The 18,631-nt window shown below is 33.7% G+C and overlaps 1 protein-coding gene across 1 annotated transcript in view; it reads left to right on the top strand.

Annotated features, from left to right (window-relative positions):
- Window positions 1-18,631, top strand: part of LRP1B (LDL receptor related protein 1B) — a 1,545,691-nt gene that overhangs the window by 1,382,139 nt on the left and 144,921 nt on the right. Inside the window, exons 67-71 of the mRNA XM_060105953.1 lie at window positions 1,608-1,724; window positions 8,787-8,893; window positions 13,958-14,087; window positions 15,741-15,847; window positions 16,185-16,317. Coding sequence (XP_059961936.1) covers window positions 1,608-1,724; window positions 8,787-8,893; window positions 13,958-14,087; window positions 15,741-15,847; window positions 16,185-16,317 — 594 coding nt within the window. The remainder of the gene's footprint in view (window positions 1-1,607; window positions 1,725-8,786; window positions 8,894-13,957; window positions 14,088-15,740; window positions 15,848-16,184; window positions 16,318-18,631) is intronic.

The raw sequence follows: 18,631 nt of genomic DNA, 5'->3' as shown, positions 1-18,631 counted from the left end.
TTTGTAAAATTGGAGAAATCAGTTAAACCCTTTCTCATTTTTCTCATTTATTTAAATGCATGTAATAGTACTTCTTAGGGATGTTTTGAAGATTGAGTGTGATCATGTTTGTGAAAATGCTTAAGCAAGAGGTGGGCTGGATCTTCAATATATGGTCATTACTTAATTTTCATAATTAAACCTAAATCACTTTTGTTTTCATAATCTTATTTAAATCTGAATTTTATAAGATGCATTCTGAAGTAAAGAGTAGCAAGCACCACCAAATAGCTTATCTTCTTCTTTAGTTAATTTATTTTACTAATCTGAATCATTGAACACTTCACTGTCCATCTCTAACATGGCTGAGAATAAGAAGTTGATCTAAGTATGTGAAAGAAAAATGTATCCTAAATTGTGCAATGACATTGTTACTCTTATTATTTTATGTATTTGAATTTATACCATCTTGATGCTTTTGACCCTTGGTACTCAGTGTGTGCCATAGACCAAGGATGATATTGTCACTTAGAGAACTTGTTAGAATTCCAGATCTACTCAATCACAATCTCCATTTTAGCAAAATTCCCAACTAATTAATATGTAGACACATTAAAGTTTAAGAAGTGCTGCCATAGATTACAAACAGTTGGATATTACTCTTATGAAAATTTAAAAATATATGACCTAAACTCTGCATAAATTCTTACTGCATGAATTTTGATTCTGGATCCTATGGACACAGTTAGGTTTGCTTTAAAGAACACTAAATCAGGAGTCAAAGCACACTTTTGATATTGGCTGTGCCATTTAAAAGTAGTGAAGGGCTTCCCTGGTGGTGCAGTGGTTGAGAGTCTGCCTGCCAATGCAGGGGACATGGGTTCGTGCCCCGGTCCGGGAAGATCCCACATGCCGCAGAGCGGCTAGGCCCGTGAGCCGTGGCCACTGAGCCTGTGCGTCCGGAGCCTGTGCTCTGCAACAGAAGAGGCCACAACAGTGAGAGGCCCGTCTACCATAAAAAAAAAAAAAAAAGTAGTGAAAATGCATCAAGTTCTTAAACTTCTAAGAGTATCTGTTTTGTCATTTGTAAAGTGAAGGGCTAGTTAATACATCTTCTGATACTCAGTGGGATTATTTAGAGGTTCAAGTGAAATGGCACTTTAAGAATTTTTAAGGTCTGTACACATTAGACACTATTACAATCTATGAGTTTAGATCAGCTGACCACAGGTAGATTTTGAGTAAGAACTTATAAGGGAGGAAGACAAGATGACAACCAGAGTTTAATAATTTCTTTATAGCTGCTGCTTTATATCAGAAATAGAAGGTGGCTTAGGAAAGGAGTGTCCTAAAGAGAAAGGTAGTTTTGGATAATTTTGATCTTTATTTTTACTGATTGATTTGTGTTGACATTGAGTGGGTGGTCCAATCAGTTACTTTGTAATTAGCTCACAGTGAAATTTTATTCAGAACTTGCCTTCAATTTTTCCTAGGGATGCTCTCAATTAGTAACTGACTTGAGATCTGAGGAAATATCATGTCCCCTGGATTTGGCATGGCAGTGAGGACATCATGAGGGATGTCTTTATGGAAGTCAATGATGCAAATTCTGGTTCTTTCCATTACAGATAAAAAGACTTGTGGTCCTCATGAATTCCAGTGTAAAAACAACAACTGTATTCCAGATCACTGGTGGTGTGATAGCCAAAATGACTGCAGTGATAATTCAGATGAAGAAAACTGTAGTAAGTAACTCTTGCTTGAGAACGTTGCAAGCTTGACAGCCTATTCAATAAGCAGGATAGCAATTTTTAATTCAGTCAAGGTATGAATTTGAACCTGTCTGTCCTGCAGCTCACATTTTTATACATATATTCACATTTGAACAAGAATATTCAGAATAAATTGACCTAAATCTCAAACGGTAGACTTATTGAAATGCTCATCCTGGGAGTTATTTTCTTACATTTATCAGAATTAGTATGAAAGTATCATGAGGTTTAATGCAACCCATTAGTATGCATGAAGATAGCCCTTGATGCAAATTCATACAAAGAGCTGAATGATATGGAGACAGTACAAAACATATCATTCTTTAATGGATGGAATTTATTTTATTTGTCTCAAATCCTTTTACACTATAAATTCACCCAAGAGCATCTTTCAGTGAAATATCATTTATTCTCTCTGGAGTGGTGAACACCATATGTATTCAGGATGCTTTTCTCTCAAAATAGAATAAAGCTATTATCATGATCTGCCTCCTGCATTTTTATGTAATAAATTTAAAAGACATTAATTAACCAACAATTTTATTTTCTAAGAAGCATGACAGTATGTAAAATTGTGATAGTATATCTTCTAGCATTAGTTTCTGAATGTATTTCTTACTGGCACTTTCTTATGCTGCTGTTTAAATAAAGAGGCGATATAATCATGTTTGAAATAAGATAATAATCAAATTCCATTGATTAAATATTTATATTCTGCTACTTCCAAAAAGGATTTTATGATAACAGTAATGTCTACTCTTATGCATTGGACTTAGAGCATTCATTTCCCAAGATACAGGAGACAAAATAGGAATTGTTATATTAAAACATGGGGATATATTATATAAAAGCATACAATTAGTAGAGTCACAACCTTAATAAACCACTTGGATGTTCAGTTTGCAAAATGTCAACTAATGTTTTGAATAACTTTCAGAACTTAATCTGACTAGTGTTTGAGTATCAGGTACATTAATTATGAAATCTCTGGATCATTATGATTATGAAATACTTTGAATATAGAAAGTATTACTATTATTACTCCCTCTTCACATAGATATCTCCCAACTGGTTGTACTCTTTAGAAAGGTAAAAAGTATTGCAGAGAGTCATTAGAGTGTTCTAGATTCCTTTAATCAGTAATTTAAAAAACAATTTTTATATAGCATGTTTTCAGATTCTGTCCAGTGATTAAAATAAAAATCTAATGGGGTGATGGTGGTAAGAATAGAGGAGAAATATAAAAAAGAAAGAATTATTATATACTTTTAATTTATTTTATTTGTATTTCAGAGCTTAAATACCCAGATAACTACTTAGCTTAGTTTTGGATACATTTAGTGTTAGTTATCAATAATATACCTGAGGGCCTCCCTGGTGGCGCAAGTGGTTGAGAGTCCGCCTGCCAATGCAGGGGATACGGGTTCGTGCCCCGGTCTGGGAGGATCCCATATGCCGCGGAGCGGCTGGGCCCGTGAGCCATGGCCGCTGAGCCTGCGCGTCCGGAGCCTGTGCTCCGCAACGGGGGAGGCCGCAACAGTGAGAGGCCCGCATACCGCAAAAAAAAATAAAAATAAAAAAATAATATACCTGAGAGGAAATGCCTGTGACTGAAGGATATTGAAAACAAGAGAGGGTAGGTGGGAAGGCAACACAGGAGACTCACATCTTGGAAGACCCTTTATTCAAGTGGTAATTTAAATTGTGTGAGAAGTTAGGTTACTGCTTTAATGAGAAATGAAGAAGAATGAAGGGTTGAGAAAGCTCACTTCTGAGTCTCCTGGGGTTTCTTAAGTGGCTGAATATCATTTTGCTGACATCTCCTAAAAGTCATCTTCTGATGCAAGAAAGCAAGGAGAAGGAACATTGCCTCTCACTTGTCACCGTGGAAACTTAGTGATAAATCATTGTAGCCACAGAGCCCTTAAGAAAAAGCAAGGGAATTGACTGCAGTATCAAGCACTGCAGTATAAAATACCCAATTATGAGTGTATCTCTTTTAGTTCCTACTCACTCTGAGCTTGTGTCTAAGACAAGTAATACTGATGAATTTGCAGAGGAGAGATGACAGTGAACAAGAATGAAGCATATTATAGTTGTGACATGGAAGAATAGAAGGCATACACGGGATAAGTATCAGAGTGGGTAACATGTTAAACATGTAAGAATATGTAAGAGAAAGGATCATGGGCTCTACATCATTGAGTGGTGTTTGAAGATACCATCTTGACTAGGCCAGAAAAATGGGAAGATTTAAGCACTGAAAATGCCAGTTCTACATAGACAGAAGCTGAGTCTCTAAAGAATGAGAAGAAAAAATACAGTATATCTATAGGGAACACTGAGAGACTAGTCCTGTAGAAGTCAGCCTTAGAAAAAATAATGTTGCTGTATTAAAGTGCTTTCAAGATATTTCCAATATCTTATTATCAATTGAAATTATTATAATAATATGTATATAATTACAACAGAACTATTAAAATTATATACACATAATTATATTGTAATTATGACTATATTATATACATCACATAATTTTATATATATAATTATAATATATATAGATGACAAAAATATACCCAAAAAGGCAGTGGTATAATGTTACTATGTTTTCTAAATATTATTAGTCAACGATACGCATTTTAGTGTACATTTCGTCATTTATTATTAGCTCTTATTAAGTAGTGAAACATACCAGAGACAGTAAATTGGCCTTATACAATAGCAACATGCATTTTTTTTTTACAGGCCTGCATACTATCACACAACATTCACTTGCATTCCATTGCCTCACTTATTTCTTTATCACATTTATCTGAGTTCCTACTTAAATATCTGGAGATAGTCCAAGGAGTAGGGCTATGTACCATGGTCTAACACAGTGCCTGACACATATTTATAATATTAGCAATATATTTTAAAATTTGCTTTTGGACTTCTTTGTTTATGAATCATATATAATGAATTAACGTTTTAAATTGTATTGGAAACATTCTGGCCATAGATATGGGAAGAGCTGGAATAGCAGTGGAGTAATTAACTGTTAGCTATGTTTTAGTTTAATATGCTTTCTAATGTTTTATATCTACATGAGATAATTAGTCCGTTGTCATTTCATCATCTGATGATGATCATTTCCCTTGTTAAGTGTTCAGCAGGGACACTTTGCTTCAGCAATGATTTCTGCTCTTAAAAATAAGAAAATTTCATTGTTATTGGAGTAATTTTGTAATCTGATCAAAGGTTTGGAAATATTTGAGAAATCTTGACATCTCTACTATTTTCATCAGCAACAAATATATATATAACATGTATGCCTTCTAAGTAATTGATGTGCAAAATAAAATTATTTCATATCTTTACATTATTAAGTAACTAGCATCCAATAGATTTTAAAGTATCAAATAATTTGATCAATTAGATCAAGGTTTATGTAGAAAGACAAGCTGCATCTGCCTTATTTGAATTTCTAGTACTTTTGCACTGAATTTATATGAAAAGATGTTTTGTATAGCATGTCAGTTATACTAATTGTATTCTAAAAATTCTCCTCAGATGCTCACACCCACATTGATATAACATTTGAACTTATCACTGAGGGTTTATGATAATATACTCAGTGGAGAAATTGGAGTCTGGAAGCTTTTCTGCCATGCCACTAACTCTGTGGCTTTGAAAGTTGCTTTTATTTTCTGAATATAGCTTATTAGGTTTTGTGCAAGATGGCTCTCATAGTTCGTTTCAATTCTGAGGCAGTATGTTTGTGCCTTCACTAGTATCAAAGGAAGTGACCAATTTATATTATGCCTTTATTTTTATTTTATTTTTTTGCGGTATGCGGGCCTCTCACTGTTGTGGCCACTCCCGTTGCAGAGCACAGGCTCCGGATGCGCAGGCTCAGCGGCCATGGCTCATGGGCCCAGCCGCTCCGCGGCATGTGGGATCTTCCCAGACCGGGGCACGAACCCGTATCCCCTGCATCGGCAGGCGGACTCTCAACCACTGCGCCACCAGGGAAGCCCCTATGCCTTTATTTTTTATCCTTATTATAGAATCAGCCTTCTGAAACATGCCCTGTAAAGGCTTCTTGGCTGTTAATCTAGCATATTTAAATGAGATTTATGGAAAACCTGGTTAATCGTTCATGTATGGGATTCCCTATCTATTTTAGATCTGAGGAATAGGTAATATCAGACGAAGTTAGTGTGGGAAAAACATTTTAGAAATACTAGGGAAAATGTCACATTTAAATTTTCTTTCCAAATGGGTTAGATTTCAGGTATAGTCATATTTTTGTTCTTTTTCACAAGAAAAGTGCCAACTATCACACCAAGTTCTAAAAATTGGTCTTTTACTTTATCCTGAAAAGATCAAAGGCAAGATAAACAATTAGAGAATACAATCATTTAGGATCTTCTCTCATAACAAAATTACATTTTCCTCAAGAGAGAATTTCTTCTTGAGATAACTAGTAGCAAAAAATTCTAAGGCATATAGATGAGAGTGAGAAGCAGATTAGCTTCCCCATTCCTTGATGACATTTGTGTATGTATAAATAATTCAGGATTATTATTCAGAAGTAGATTTGCTGGCATTTTTTAAAAACATGGTAGAAGCATACAGAATTTCCATTTGTATTGAAAAATGCTTTTCCAAGCAAGTCTTTCAGTTCCTTTGCACCCATATTGGAACGGAATAATTAACAATGGTAAGACAAGTCTCTATAGATCAAATGTTCTGTGGAACTATTGGGCAAATGCCTTGAACTACTGGCTATACAACTTTTTTATAACCCTGCATCAACAACATCCAGCCCTCCCCATAGCAGTGTGTAAAACCCTGTGAAATTATTGCTGCTTAGCATATGATAAACATACTTGCTTTTAATTAGAATAAAGGCAAATTAGAATATTAAAGGAAGAATTATCCTGTTTGGATACCCTCATGGCCATGAAATAAAATGATTCTACTGCTGTTTTAAAACATCTAAATATACTATGTTTTAGCTATACTCTCTCTTTATTATTTAATGAAAATATTTTAATGTTATTTACCATCGTTTGATGAATTGAGCATTGATTAATTAATTTATTTATTTTACTATAATTTCTTTTCCCTGAGAATAAAACTGCATGTGTCTGCAAATAGACGGAGGGTGAAACAGCTTCAGTATGGATGGATAAAAAGAGAAAAAGGGTTTTCTTTTATTATTATTGTAAAATGAAATAGACATTGCTAGACATGTGCCTTGGACAATTAACTTGACTTTTCAGGGCTTTAATGTCAATTCCTGAAATAGGTGAGCACTTATTACTTCTTCAGTGGTATAGGAGGCAATGATATGGCCTAGCAGTAAAAGTATAGGCCCTGGTATCAGGTTGTCTAGGTTCAAGTTCAGTACTAGCTCTTTTGCCTGCTGGGTGATTTGGAGTAAATTTCTTATCCTCTCTGTGCCTCAATTTACTCATCTAAAAAAGGATCCAACAATAGCACCTACCTTACAGAGTTGTAAATATTAATTTACGAGCTAATTCAAGTACTTGGCGTTAACTTCACCTAGTGCCTAACAAAAAACAAGAAATCAGTAGCTGGTAATTTTTATTATTGTTATAATTAGTAATATTAGTATTAATAAAGTTGTTTTTAAAATTAAAATGTAATATGTGTAAATATAGTGCAAAGTCAAAAAGAGAAACTGTCCTTGTCATGCTGTCTAAACAAAGGAGTATTGAAAAATGAGGGGGCGTCCCCCCTTATCATGCTACTGGTAAGCATCTTATCTTATTCATAGTCTGAAGTTCACATTTTAAAATAAAGTCCCAGAGCAGAACAAAAAGCTCTGATACATATTCCACTTTTCACAGCTCTTCCAGTGTTCTCAGAAGGGATCTTTATATAGAAATGTAGGAGCCCTCATGATAACAAACATTCAAGACGTTACCCTATAGCTAGAAACCTAGTGATTGTGTCGAGCAATATTCAAATACAGGCTGAATTATGCACAATCTTTATGTAGAAAATTATGCTTCATATGAATATTCCTTAAATTTAATTTCTGTTACCTATTTCTCTTTCATCTGAACAAGAGTATTATTGTGTGTGAGACAGCTGTAAATACAGTTAATGACTGGGGGAAAACAAGGGGTTCTCTCATCATACCAGATATCAGTTCTCTTTGGAGAAACAAAACCAAACAATAGATGATGCCCAGCAGTCGTATTGATTACTTGCAGGAACAAACTTCTGCAGTCCTACTTCATTGTCCAGATGAAACATATTCCACATAGGAATGAAGCCAAATAGCAAGTCACAATATTTGACTTATGTCCTATGTGGAATATGGTGAAGCATAATTAAATTAAATTGGGAAATTATCTAAAATGGCAGGTAATTATGTAGGGCATAAGCAAACAATTGCATAAATAAAGAGGCAATTTTCAAAAAGGAGTCTCCTCTTGCCTCTTCAATCCTTACCCACCCAGTCCTGTCCAGTAATACCCCCATGTATAATTTAGTTCTAGGAACTCTGGATTTTCTGGGGACAAAATTGAAGAATTAGAAAGTCATTAGAATACATAATAAAAAGTCAAGAACCAAATTCTAGAATTTTCAGTAAATAAACAGCCCTGGGTACCACAGGGAGTAACAAAATGTCTTACTTGCTTTAAGTAAATACATAAAATGACTTAGAATTTCAACTGGAAAAGATTGTTGTTTTGTTTTAATGTGTAGATTTTTATGCCTTTTAATTTACTTTGCTGCTGCATTTTTATTAAACAGTAGGCTATTTATCTTTTGTCTTTTTTTCAATTTGTTTCTATAATGCCACTTTCTATTCATGACTTTAAAAATAAATTTGAAAAATCATTATATTATGTACCATAGATCCTTCATGAAACATTTTTTCTAAACAATTTATTGGTTCTGCTTGGCTAACCTTTATTTTCTTAATGCTACCTCATGTTGTATGTCATATAAATTTTAGAATGAAGTTGCATATAATGGAATAACCCTGTGCTATTTTTCTGTCCCCAGAGCCACAAACCTGTACAGTGAAAGATTTTCTCTGTGCCAATGGGGACTGTGTTTCTACAAGGTATTGGTGTGATGGAGATTTTGATTGTGCAGATGGCTCTGATGAGGTAGGCATCTTTGCAAAATCAAACAAAAAATAAAGCAGTTCCTTAAAATCACATTCATAATTATTATTCAATTCAAGGAGTGTGACAAGGACAGCTCTGAATGCATTTTGCTCCTGACACACTGAGATAAGTATTATATCTAAGTGCCATGCTACACACATGGCTCTTGTGCTACTATTGACAGTTAATTTTATAGTCTCTTTTACCTCAAGTGGTGAATGGCTGGGTTGGGAATAAGATGTTTGGAAACCCTATTCCCTATAGCTGATGCCCTTGCCATCTGTGAATTTGTTCATAAATTTTCTGCAGTATTTATAGTCAGGACTAATATTTTTATGCATTTTAAACAGTTTCTTCTCCCCAGTCTCTTTCTTCAGTACATATAGTCTTATATACTTAGATATGGGTCATCAATTTTTATGAAACCACAGGTTTAGCTTTGCTTAGATGATGAATCACAATCCATTTATAATAAGCTCTACATACACACAGTTAAGTGAAAAAGTTTAGAATTTCTCTGGATAATTCTGTAATCTTAGATTGTGCTAACATTTATAAAACTTCACGCAGTTCATTACTTATGCATCTGTGTATTCGTGTTACAGATATTAATCACTCCATGATGCTTTATAAATAATACATGACACACAGTAATAATCACTGCGATTACTATGAGAAAATAGTGATTTTCTCTGTTAATGATTTCTCGTGTTACTATCAGGAACATAGCACTTGTGTAATCAAGTCCAGTCAGAGATGAAGGAAAAATGAGGTCTCTGGAGCTCAGTGGCCACCATGGCTCCTCCCGGTACACAGTGACTCCCTAGACCTCCCTAGACCATATTGACTCGAATATGTACCTACCCTCACGAAGGGCCTCCCACTGACTGTAGGCTTGGCAAAAGAGAATCCTCCTGCTGCTCTAGAGGTTTCTGTGTTTCAGGTTCAGCTTCCTTAAGTATCCACTGATTACCCGTCTCTTTGGGAGACACTGCAGGTCTCTATTAATGATAGAGCCCACATTAACTAGATCTTTCCCAGCCTTCAGGTATTCTTACCAAGTTTGGACAATTCTTCTCCATTCTCTATCTTGGAAAAGTTCCCCTAATCACATAAAAGAGTCTAGATTTTGGAAACCAATGCACTTAATTTCTCACCTGAAGTCCAGAAAACTTAAACCTTTAGGCTGCAAAGGTCACTTAGGAGAAGATGAAAAATACTATTTCTATTTATGGGGCTATTCACAAAACAAGTCAAAATGAAATTTTTAAAAATGCACAGGGAAGTTCAAGTCTTACATTGCTCAGCTACATATTTCCTTAGTATCTATTTACTCAAAAATTATATTAAATGTTTCCCAGTGAGGAAAATATATTTCACATAAATTCATCCATATCATTAAAATGTTTTGTTTTTGTTTTCTTTAAAATAATGTGTTCCATCAGCACCGTGTAATTGTGAAACATCAAGAGGTGGGGATACATTGCTTAAGGCTTGTGATTTTGTCTTGCATGTTGTTCACTAGATGTCCAACATACGTAAACAGAATCAAATACTTCTTTTTCAAAATCTTAATCACATGAAAATAGAAATCCTTATCCATGCCGTTTCTCTCATGCCGTAAGTTCATGGACATAGTTCTCTGATGGCTGAATATATCTCCATTATCTGGACATTTTTATGATAATGTCCCTAGGGAATTAAATTAACTCTCTGAAAGGTGGTCTTTCTCTACATTTACAGACATTTGGTATAGTCTATGTGTAAGGAAGTGGCTAACACTATGGGCAGCTGATTTCTATTTCCTTTCTAAAATCTAGCATGATAGGTTTCATTGACAAGAAAAGCAAACAAACAAACAAATAAAAAGGTGAGCTGAACAAATGGCTAGAAAGCATAATTACGTACAGGATATTCTCATATTGGGAACAAAAGAAAATTGTGAGGATTAATTTTGTATGAATGTTAACTGAATTACTTTGTTAATTTCCAGCCAAAACAAAAAAAAAAGAAACCAAAAACTTTGATCAATGTAATTGTGTATCAAGTTAGTGGCAAACACAGAGAAGAACTATTTAAAGTGCCTTTAAAATATAATATATGGCCTCTGCATCCAGTATAATATACTGTAAGGACAAAAAGAAATGTAAAAGAATCTTAAACTGTATTCGTAGATGTGTTGTTAAATAATAACATTGGTTTTGCTAATTTGAATTTCATATATCAATATCTTAAGAGTAGGATAGTTCAAATGTTAAATTTTTAAAATATTATTAACACTCAAAATTTTTAAGTAAAATAAAGGAGATACAAATCTAAAAACAATGAAAGTAAATAAAAGTCCTGTAATTAAATTCAAAAGTATCAGTTTGAGATTTGATTTATTTTTCTCTTTTTAACAATATATATTCTAAGCTCTGCTACTGAAAAATCCTAAAACCAATGACATCCCAGCCTTAAAGACTATCTCTAACATTCACGTCATGACCTCTAAATACATTTTCCAATCAACAGAATCAAAACCCCTTTAAGAAATGTTTAATTCTAGGTCTGAGAAAGGAAATTGACAAAATGAGCCACTAACATCTTGTCAAGCCAGAAAACAAGGCTATTGGGATAGTGTCCAGAGTACATAGGAGCAAAATTGCAGGGCTTTCCACTGACAAAAATGACAATTTGAGCATCAGAAAGAAAAAACAAATGACTGTAATGTATTGAAATACAATAAATGTACAAAAATACATGAGTTCATAATAATACTTAAACAAATAAAAAGCTCAATTGTTACTTTGGAGGTTGCTAAGATATCAACATTCTTAGGATTCACTCAGCCAAAATGAGAATGTGGGACATTCTATAGAGCAAATGACCTGGTTCCTTCAAGTAGTAAATGGCATTAAAAAAAAAGTAGGGGAATGGAAAATAGTTACACATTAAAAGAAACTCAAATCAAACTCAGTGTATAGACATCTTTTACATCCTTCTTTTACCAAACCATATTTTTATATAGTTAAGAAAATAAGAAAAATTTTAATGTGGATTGGGAATAACTTTAAGAAATTTTTGTTAATTCCATGATACTGTTAATTTTCTGAAGCTATCGTTGTTATGTTAAAGTTCAGAATATAAATAAATTGGGGGAGAGGATTATGAAACATGAATAGCCAAGTGTGGATAATTGTTAAATATGCATATGAGCACGTGGGTCTTATTATTCTATTCTCTCTATTTTTCTGTATGTTTTTAAATGTCTAAGATAATTAAATACCCCACAGATATAAACACAGACACACTGCATCAACTATACTGTAATCTGTTATAAATCAAAATCTTCTGATGATAGAAAAAGTGTCTATAAGTATTACCTTCTGTGTTATTGTCAACACAAATAGACCAGTGTTGTTGGTTACTGAACTCTTTTACTTGAATTAGCCTTATTGCTGAGATAAACATTAATTAATTCTATAAATATATACTGAGCAGTTATAATCAACGCATATATTAGATACTTGATTCATAGACAGACATGATCCCTATCCTAGTGGACCTGAATTACATAAAATGTTCATTTATATTCCTGATTTTCTACATTTGCTACTTCATTCATTCAACTATTTATTCAGCAGTTTTTATTGAATGCTTACTTATTGAATGTGTCCCAGGCATAGTACTGGGCATGGAAGAGGAAGGTGATGAACAAAATATGTGAAATTACTTTCTCATGACCAGTGCATGGGCTATTTCTCCAACGTCCTGCACCATTACATAACTTACCCCTCAGATACAGCACATTTCTAATTCTCCTTACACATGAAAAATCTTTTCTTAGTTCCATTTCTGTTTAAACTTCTTCTGTGAAGCCTTTTGTTAAACCTTTAAGAATTCATATGTTTAAAGCATATTCATTTATCTTGACAGTATATTTTATTGCAATTGTTGGTTTAGGTGCTGGTCTTCTATTAGAATTTATCAAATACGGGGAGTAATCTTAGTTTTCTTTGCATTATTATTTAAGAAACTCTAGTAAATGGTAAATTTTCAGTACTTGGGAGAAGAAGGGAAGAAAAAAAGAAGAAAAGAAAATCAGTTATATAGCAGGCAGTCTAAACTGCCATCAGCAAAGAGAAAACTATAGGAATTTAGAAAATAAACTCTTCTTTCTTACATGGGATGAAACTGGGAAGAAGCAGGGAGTAATAGTTTGATATGCTTCTTTCACTGGGAGTTTCACAAGCTGTGAGAGTGCTGCACCTTTTGTGAAAGGAGCAGACAAATAGATTTTGGCTACAGTAGAAATTGCTAAACAGCAGAAAAACATCATCCCAGCAAGATATTTCACTGGAGCATCCCATTTCAATCAGAGTGGTCAGACTCAAGGAAAGTAAATATCTAGTGGATCCCTTTCATTGATCTCACAAAAAGAACTGAAAGGCCCCCAAAGGTATCACTACTATCTTATTTGACTTCCAAATAAAATCCGTGTGCAAGCTAGCAGAAAATGCCAATTGTGACAATTCATTTCACAGTTCCACAGGAACAAATGTCAGGAGAGTGGAAAAAGAATATGAACAGCAACCAAACTGTAAAAGAACAGGTACAGAGGGAACAAAAATGGGAATAAGAGGAAAGAAAGAACATTAGGGGAAGTTTTGCCAAGGCAAGTCAGAATTGCCTTAGGATTCTTAGTTGTTTCACATTCATCCTTCCACTCCCCTCCCAAGGAACCAGCTGTACTTGCTTAGAAATACTTTTTAGCCCTTTTATTTCCCCACAATCTTCATTGTCACTTATATTTATTAAAATTACATTACCCTATAACTGTCTATTGGAGAATGAGCCACTCAGAGCAATTTAATTAGTTGATAAAGCCATGGGATTTATGTTCTTTTTACATTTCTCTGTTTTATTATGACTAAGAGACAAATGAAAGTGGAAAAGGATTATAATGTTATATAGTCACAAGCTTAAATGTGACCATTTGAGTTTCTTGTATGTGTCTTTTTTGGGTTTGAAGACATTTGTCTAAAAAATTAATTTTAATTATGTCTGTGTTGTTTTTGACAGAGAAATTGTGAAACAAGTTGTTCCAAAGATCAGTTCCAGTGTTCCAATGGTCAGTGTATATCAGCAAAATGGAAATGCGATGGCCATGAAGACTGTAAATATGGAGAAGATGAGAAAAACTGTGAGCCAGGTAAAATTCTTGAGGCCATATTTCATTTAACTAATATTTTAACTTGGTTAGAATTTAAATTTAAGCAATGATATGCACAAAACAGTAGCAAATAATGCACATATTTACTGTTTTTAAGAAATAATCTGAAATATCTGTAGATAAATTAATTGGTATGCCCTTCATATGTTTTGAAAGTGTTTTGGCAGGTAAGATTGTTATTATTTCAAGATCCAAGCATTACTCCCCAAAATTTGGTTTTCTGGTCTCTATATTTTTCTACACCATTTGGAGTTGTTTTTCCAAGACAGCAACATGAAATATGTTGAAACTGTAAGTATGATAGAAGTCAGGTTTCAATTCTGGAAATTAAGGTTATAAAACAGAATATAGTAGTTTCAATGTGATACCAACTGAGAAAAAGGATGTCTATTATTTCTATTTATGTCATGGTCCAAAATAAAAATAAAATTAAGAAGCAAAACCAGAGCATAGGAAGAAAAGCCCAATTTATACATTTCTATTCCTTAAACATGACTTTAAATATACTCATTAAATTAACTTTTATACTTAGGAATTTTAATAACTATTCTACAGGAAAAAAAATACTAGGGAAAAAATCAGTTTTTAATCTATGTATATGGTTATAAGCACCTTCATGGTTAAATTACTTAGAGAGACTAGGTCAGAATTGCAGATACCTGGCACACACATTACCATTGTCCCAGTACCGTGCCCATGGTCCATGTTGCTAATTGACCACATCTTTTTTCTTACTGAATCCATACATATTCCCAGACTCCTTATTAATACATATCCCTAGGCAAACACTGCCAATTAAAAGAAATTAAATCCCAAGGGAAAAGCTTTTTAGCATTCCTGGACTAAGTAATTTAGACCACAAAGTCATTATGTAAGTACATTTGGCTACCTATTAGTCTAATATAAGGCCAAGAACTGCAGAGGTTTGAATGCAAACTTAGCAAACTCAAACACATAGACAAAGAAAGGTCTCATCATTATTATGTCCATTAATTAAATTGGGTATTGGTAGTAACTTATTTATCCACATTTAAAAAATTTTTTCCATACATTAAGAAATACTTCAAATTCTACAGACTCTGCTAATCATACATATATTCATATTTAAAACCCCAAACCAAAAAAAAAACTTCTTAAAACTTATGTAAATATGACATTTATATCAAAACAGCCAAATAGATATCATAGGGTCTATGAGACCATGCCAAGATTTCCACTTTTAGCTTTATACAATGCACATATGAATTAACATTCCCAAAGGTCACTAAATCCTATTACAGTTTTAAAAATAATTTGAGGCTTTTGTCTTTTAAATAAATTGAAAATTGTAAAAAAATACATTTAACTCTGCACAAATCAGAAAGATGGAAGTTATAGAGGGTTTTTTTCTTTCCCTTTCTTTCTTTAGTCTAGTGAGTTGAATACTTATTGAACAGGCTATTACATCATGAGGTATATTTAATACAATGCAATAATATTGTAAAGCACATCTTAAGTCAATATTTAATATCAGATGTTGAATATAGCTCAAATAATCTAAACTATTTTCATTACTATGTATAATTTTTATATGCTTTTATCTATCAACCATTCATTCTGTTCACTAAATCTAAATTTCAACTTTATATTCAGCTTCTCCTACTTGCTCATCAAGTGAATATATATGTGCCAGTGGAGGATGTATTTCAGCATCTTTGAAATGTAATGGAGAATATGATTGTGCTGATGGTTCAGATGAGGTAAAATCTATCTTTTGTTTAAAATCTCTGAATTACATGAATTAGGTTTGAGAAAGCAAATATAGTAAAAACAAAGAGACAGAATCTTGATTCTTAGCACTGTCTAAAATGTCAAGACAAGAACATTGAATACAATAATTTCAGCAAATATCTGAATCTTCGTGCTGTCCATAGACTAAACCCTATTGTCATTTGCAGAGGTGATATTCATTAACTAAAAATAAAAGAAAGCCCACAGTATAATCAATCTCCAGTATTGTCAGCTGCATGTTTATCTTGCTTGTGACGATAGCATTATCATTAATGAAAACTGCAGTGGCCGTTTGTATTTGAACAGATGGACTGTGTGACTGAGTGTAAGGAAGATCAGTTTCGATGCAGAAATAAAGCCCACTGTATTCCAATTAGATGGCTTTGTGATGGAATTCATGACTGTGTGGACGGCAGTGATGAAGAGAACTGTGACAGAGGTAAGGTACTTTGTGTGTGTGTGTGTGTGTGTGTGCGCGCGCGCGCACGCGCCCGCGCGCACGCCTGCAAATAAGAGAATGGCAGTTAAGATGCTATGCAGAATATTTACATAGTGTGCTAGAGGCAGAGGATAAGATCACTAAATTATTCTCCTTTTCTAGTTTCATTACATAATAGCCTATTCTAAATAAGCAAAATCTGGCTCATTTTCAGACAAGAGTATAAATTCGTCTTCATATAACAAAGACAACCAAAATGCAAGTGTTTTTTGGGTGCCTATCATGAGCATGTCTTTGGACTAGATGTTGGGTCAGGGATGGGGATATGAGAAGAATCCAGGGAACATAGCCACTATAGCCATTCCTGCTAAAGTATTTTCTAGGCACGTTTCTCTTCCACATTGCTTGCCTTGTTTCTGAAAGACTAGAAACAGCATATGGTATACTATACCACACCTACTAATATGCTAGATCATGTATAGGTTATAGGTTGTGCCCCAAATTTCTTTCTTGCCATATAGTTGAGAAAATGACTTACATTATTTGTCAGTCTGAAAGAAACTTTCTGTTTTATAGCATCATTTTTTTCCAGCTATGTGAAAATCCTGACAGATAACTTTTTTGTTTAAGTCACCACATTAAAAATGGCACTTATGGCTACTTTAGGGTTAATGAGAGGAAAGCAAAGAAATTATAGGGTGAATCTTGAAATGATCACAAATTGCAGCATTCTTATTATTTTCATAAGATATATTATGAAATATATATCTTATTAATATATTATATATATATATTTAGATATGTAATTAGATATATTGTTTAAATACAAAAGTTATTTTTACCTACTTATAAAAGTCTCTCAATCAACTTTACATTTTAGAATATCTGGAACATCATCAACAGAGATGATATTAGATATTGACATATGTTGCAAGGCATTTGAACAGCCATTCAGGGTTTACACAGTTTAAATGGGCCTAAAGTATTTACTTCTGTAAATATCTAGTCGCTCAAAGAAAAATATCTTCTACTTTCTTTAATATTAAATCAAAACTTTATGATGTACTATATTTCTATTCCAAACCTGATAAAGTGTTGTTATATCAGCAGAAGAAATCCTATTTCTCATTTGGAATCTGCAGTACCTTATAAAAAACTGTAAAAGATTAAACTTCCATAATAGCTGTTTCTACTTTCGCTTAAGTTCTCACACTCTCTTTCTGTAATTGATTACTCTAAAGAAAGCAAACTTTGTGGACATTCTCGTACCAACAACTCATATACAATCTTATAGTCAAAGACTTTGGGACCACAACTACTCATCATTTACCATTTTCTAATTAATAACTCTATCCCCTCAGCTTAAGTCACTGTCACCAGTCTTGTTCTTTTCCTCATGGCTTCCTGTCTGGGCTATTAGTGACCCAATTGGTCACCAGTACATCCTATTCACTGCTGCCATGTTCATCTTATTTAAGTGTAACTCTGGTTATGTCAATCTTTACTTAAAACTCTTCCTCGTTAGATACAAATATCACAACCTGGCAGTCAGGGTTATAAGAGAATGATCCCATTTCACCTTTCCAGTCTTATAACTCTACTAATTCTCTTTATGTACCCTAAATTCTAGCCAAACTGGAAGATAATATTCAAGCAATATCCTCCATGCTTTTCAACATCTTTCTTGATTATTCTACTATTTTGCCATCTCAATACCTTTGCCAGTAAAAATCATATCTATTCTTTTAAGTCCATCTCAGTTACTACTGTGTCTTCAACCAAATTACAGTCTTTTTTTAGTTTCCCTAGGAACCATTTGATTGCATCCCTGTTGTCATGTTCTTCCTTCTAATATAATCACTTCTGTATTATTTGACTAAGCTTCCCTGTTGGAATATGAGTTTCTTGATGTGAAAAATTAGGTATGCAAGCAAAATGTGGGAGTACATTTCAGGCAGTGGGATCATTGTGTTCAAAGTCACAGAGGTGAGGGAAGTGATATGTTTAGGAGCCACAAGTAATTGAAGAGTCATGCTATAGAACTTGGTTTTAATATTATGCATGTTGAGGAATTTTCCAAGGCTTTTGAGGAGTTTTCTGATATTAAAAAAGGAAGGGGTGATGAGATTTGAACTATGTAACAGCACAGAGAATTTACTGAGATGAGAATCAAGCAGTCCAGTTTCTTGTCTTATCTCCATGGACATTTCTGTGCTCATGTTTTCATACTATCAAGTCCAGCCACAGTGAAATGTCTCCAACAGCTGTAGAAACACCTGGAAAGTGAGTGTGTGTGCCTGGGAGGGTGGGTGGT

Source organism: Mesoplodon densirostris, chromosome 8 (genome assembly GCF_025265405.1).
Source record: "Mesoplodon densirostris isolate mMesDen1 chromosome 8, mMesDen1 primary haplotype, whole genome shotgun sequence".
NCBI lineage: Eukaryota > Metazoa > Chordata > Mammalia > Artiodactyla > Ziphiidae > Mesoplodon > Mesoplodon densirostris.
This window is presented reverse-complemented; position numbering and strand designations above follow the sequence as displayed.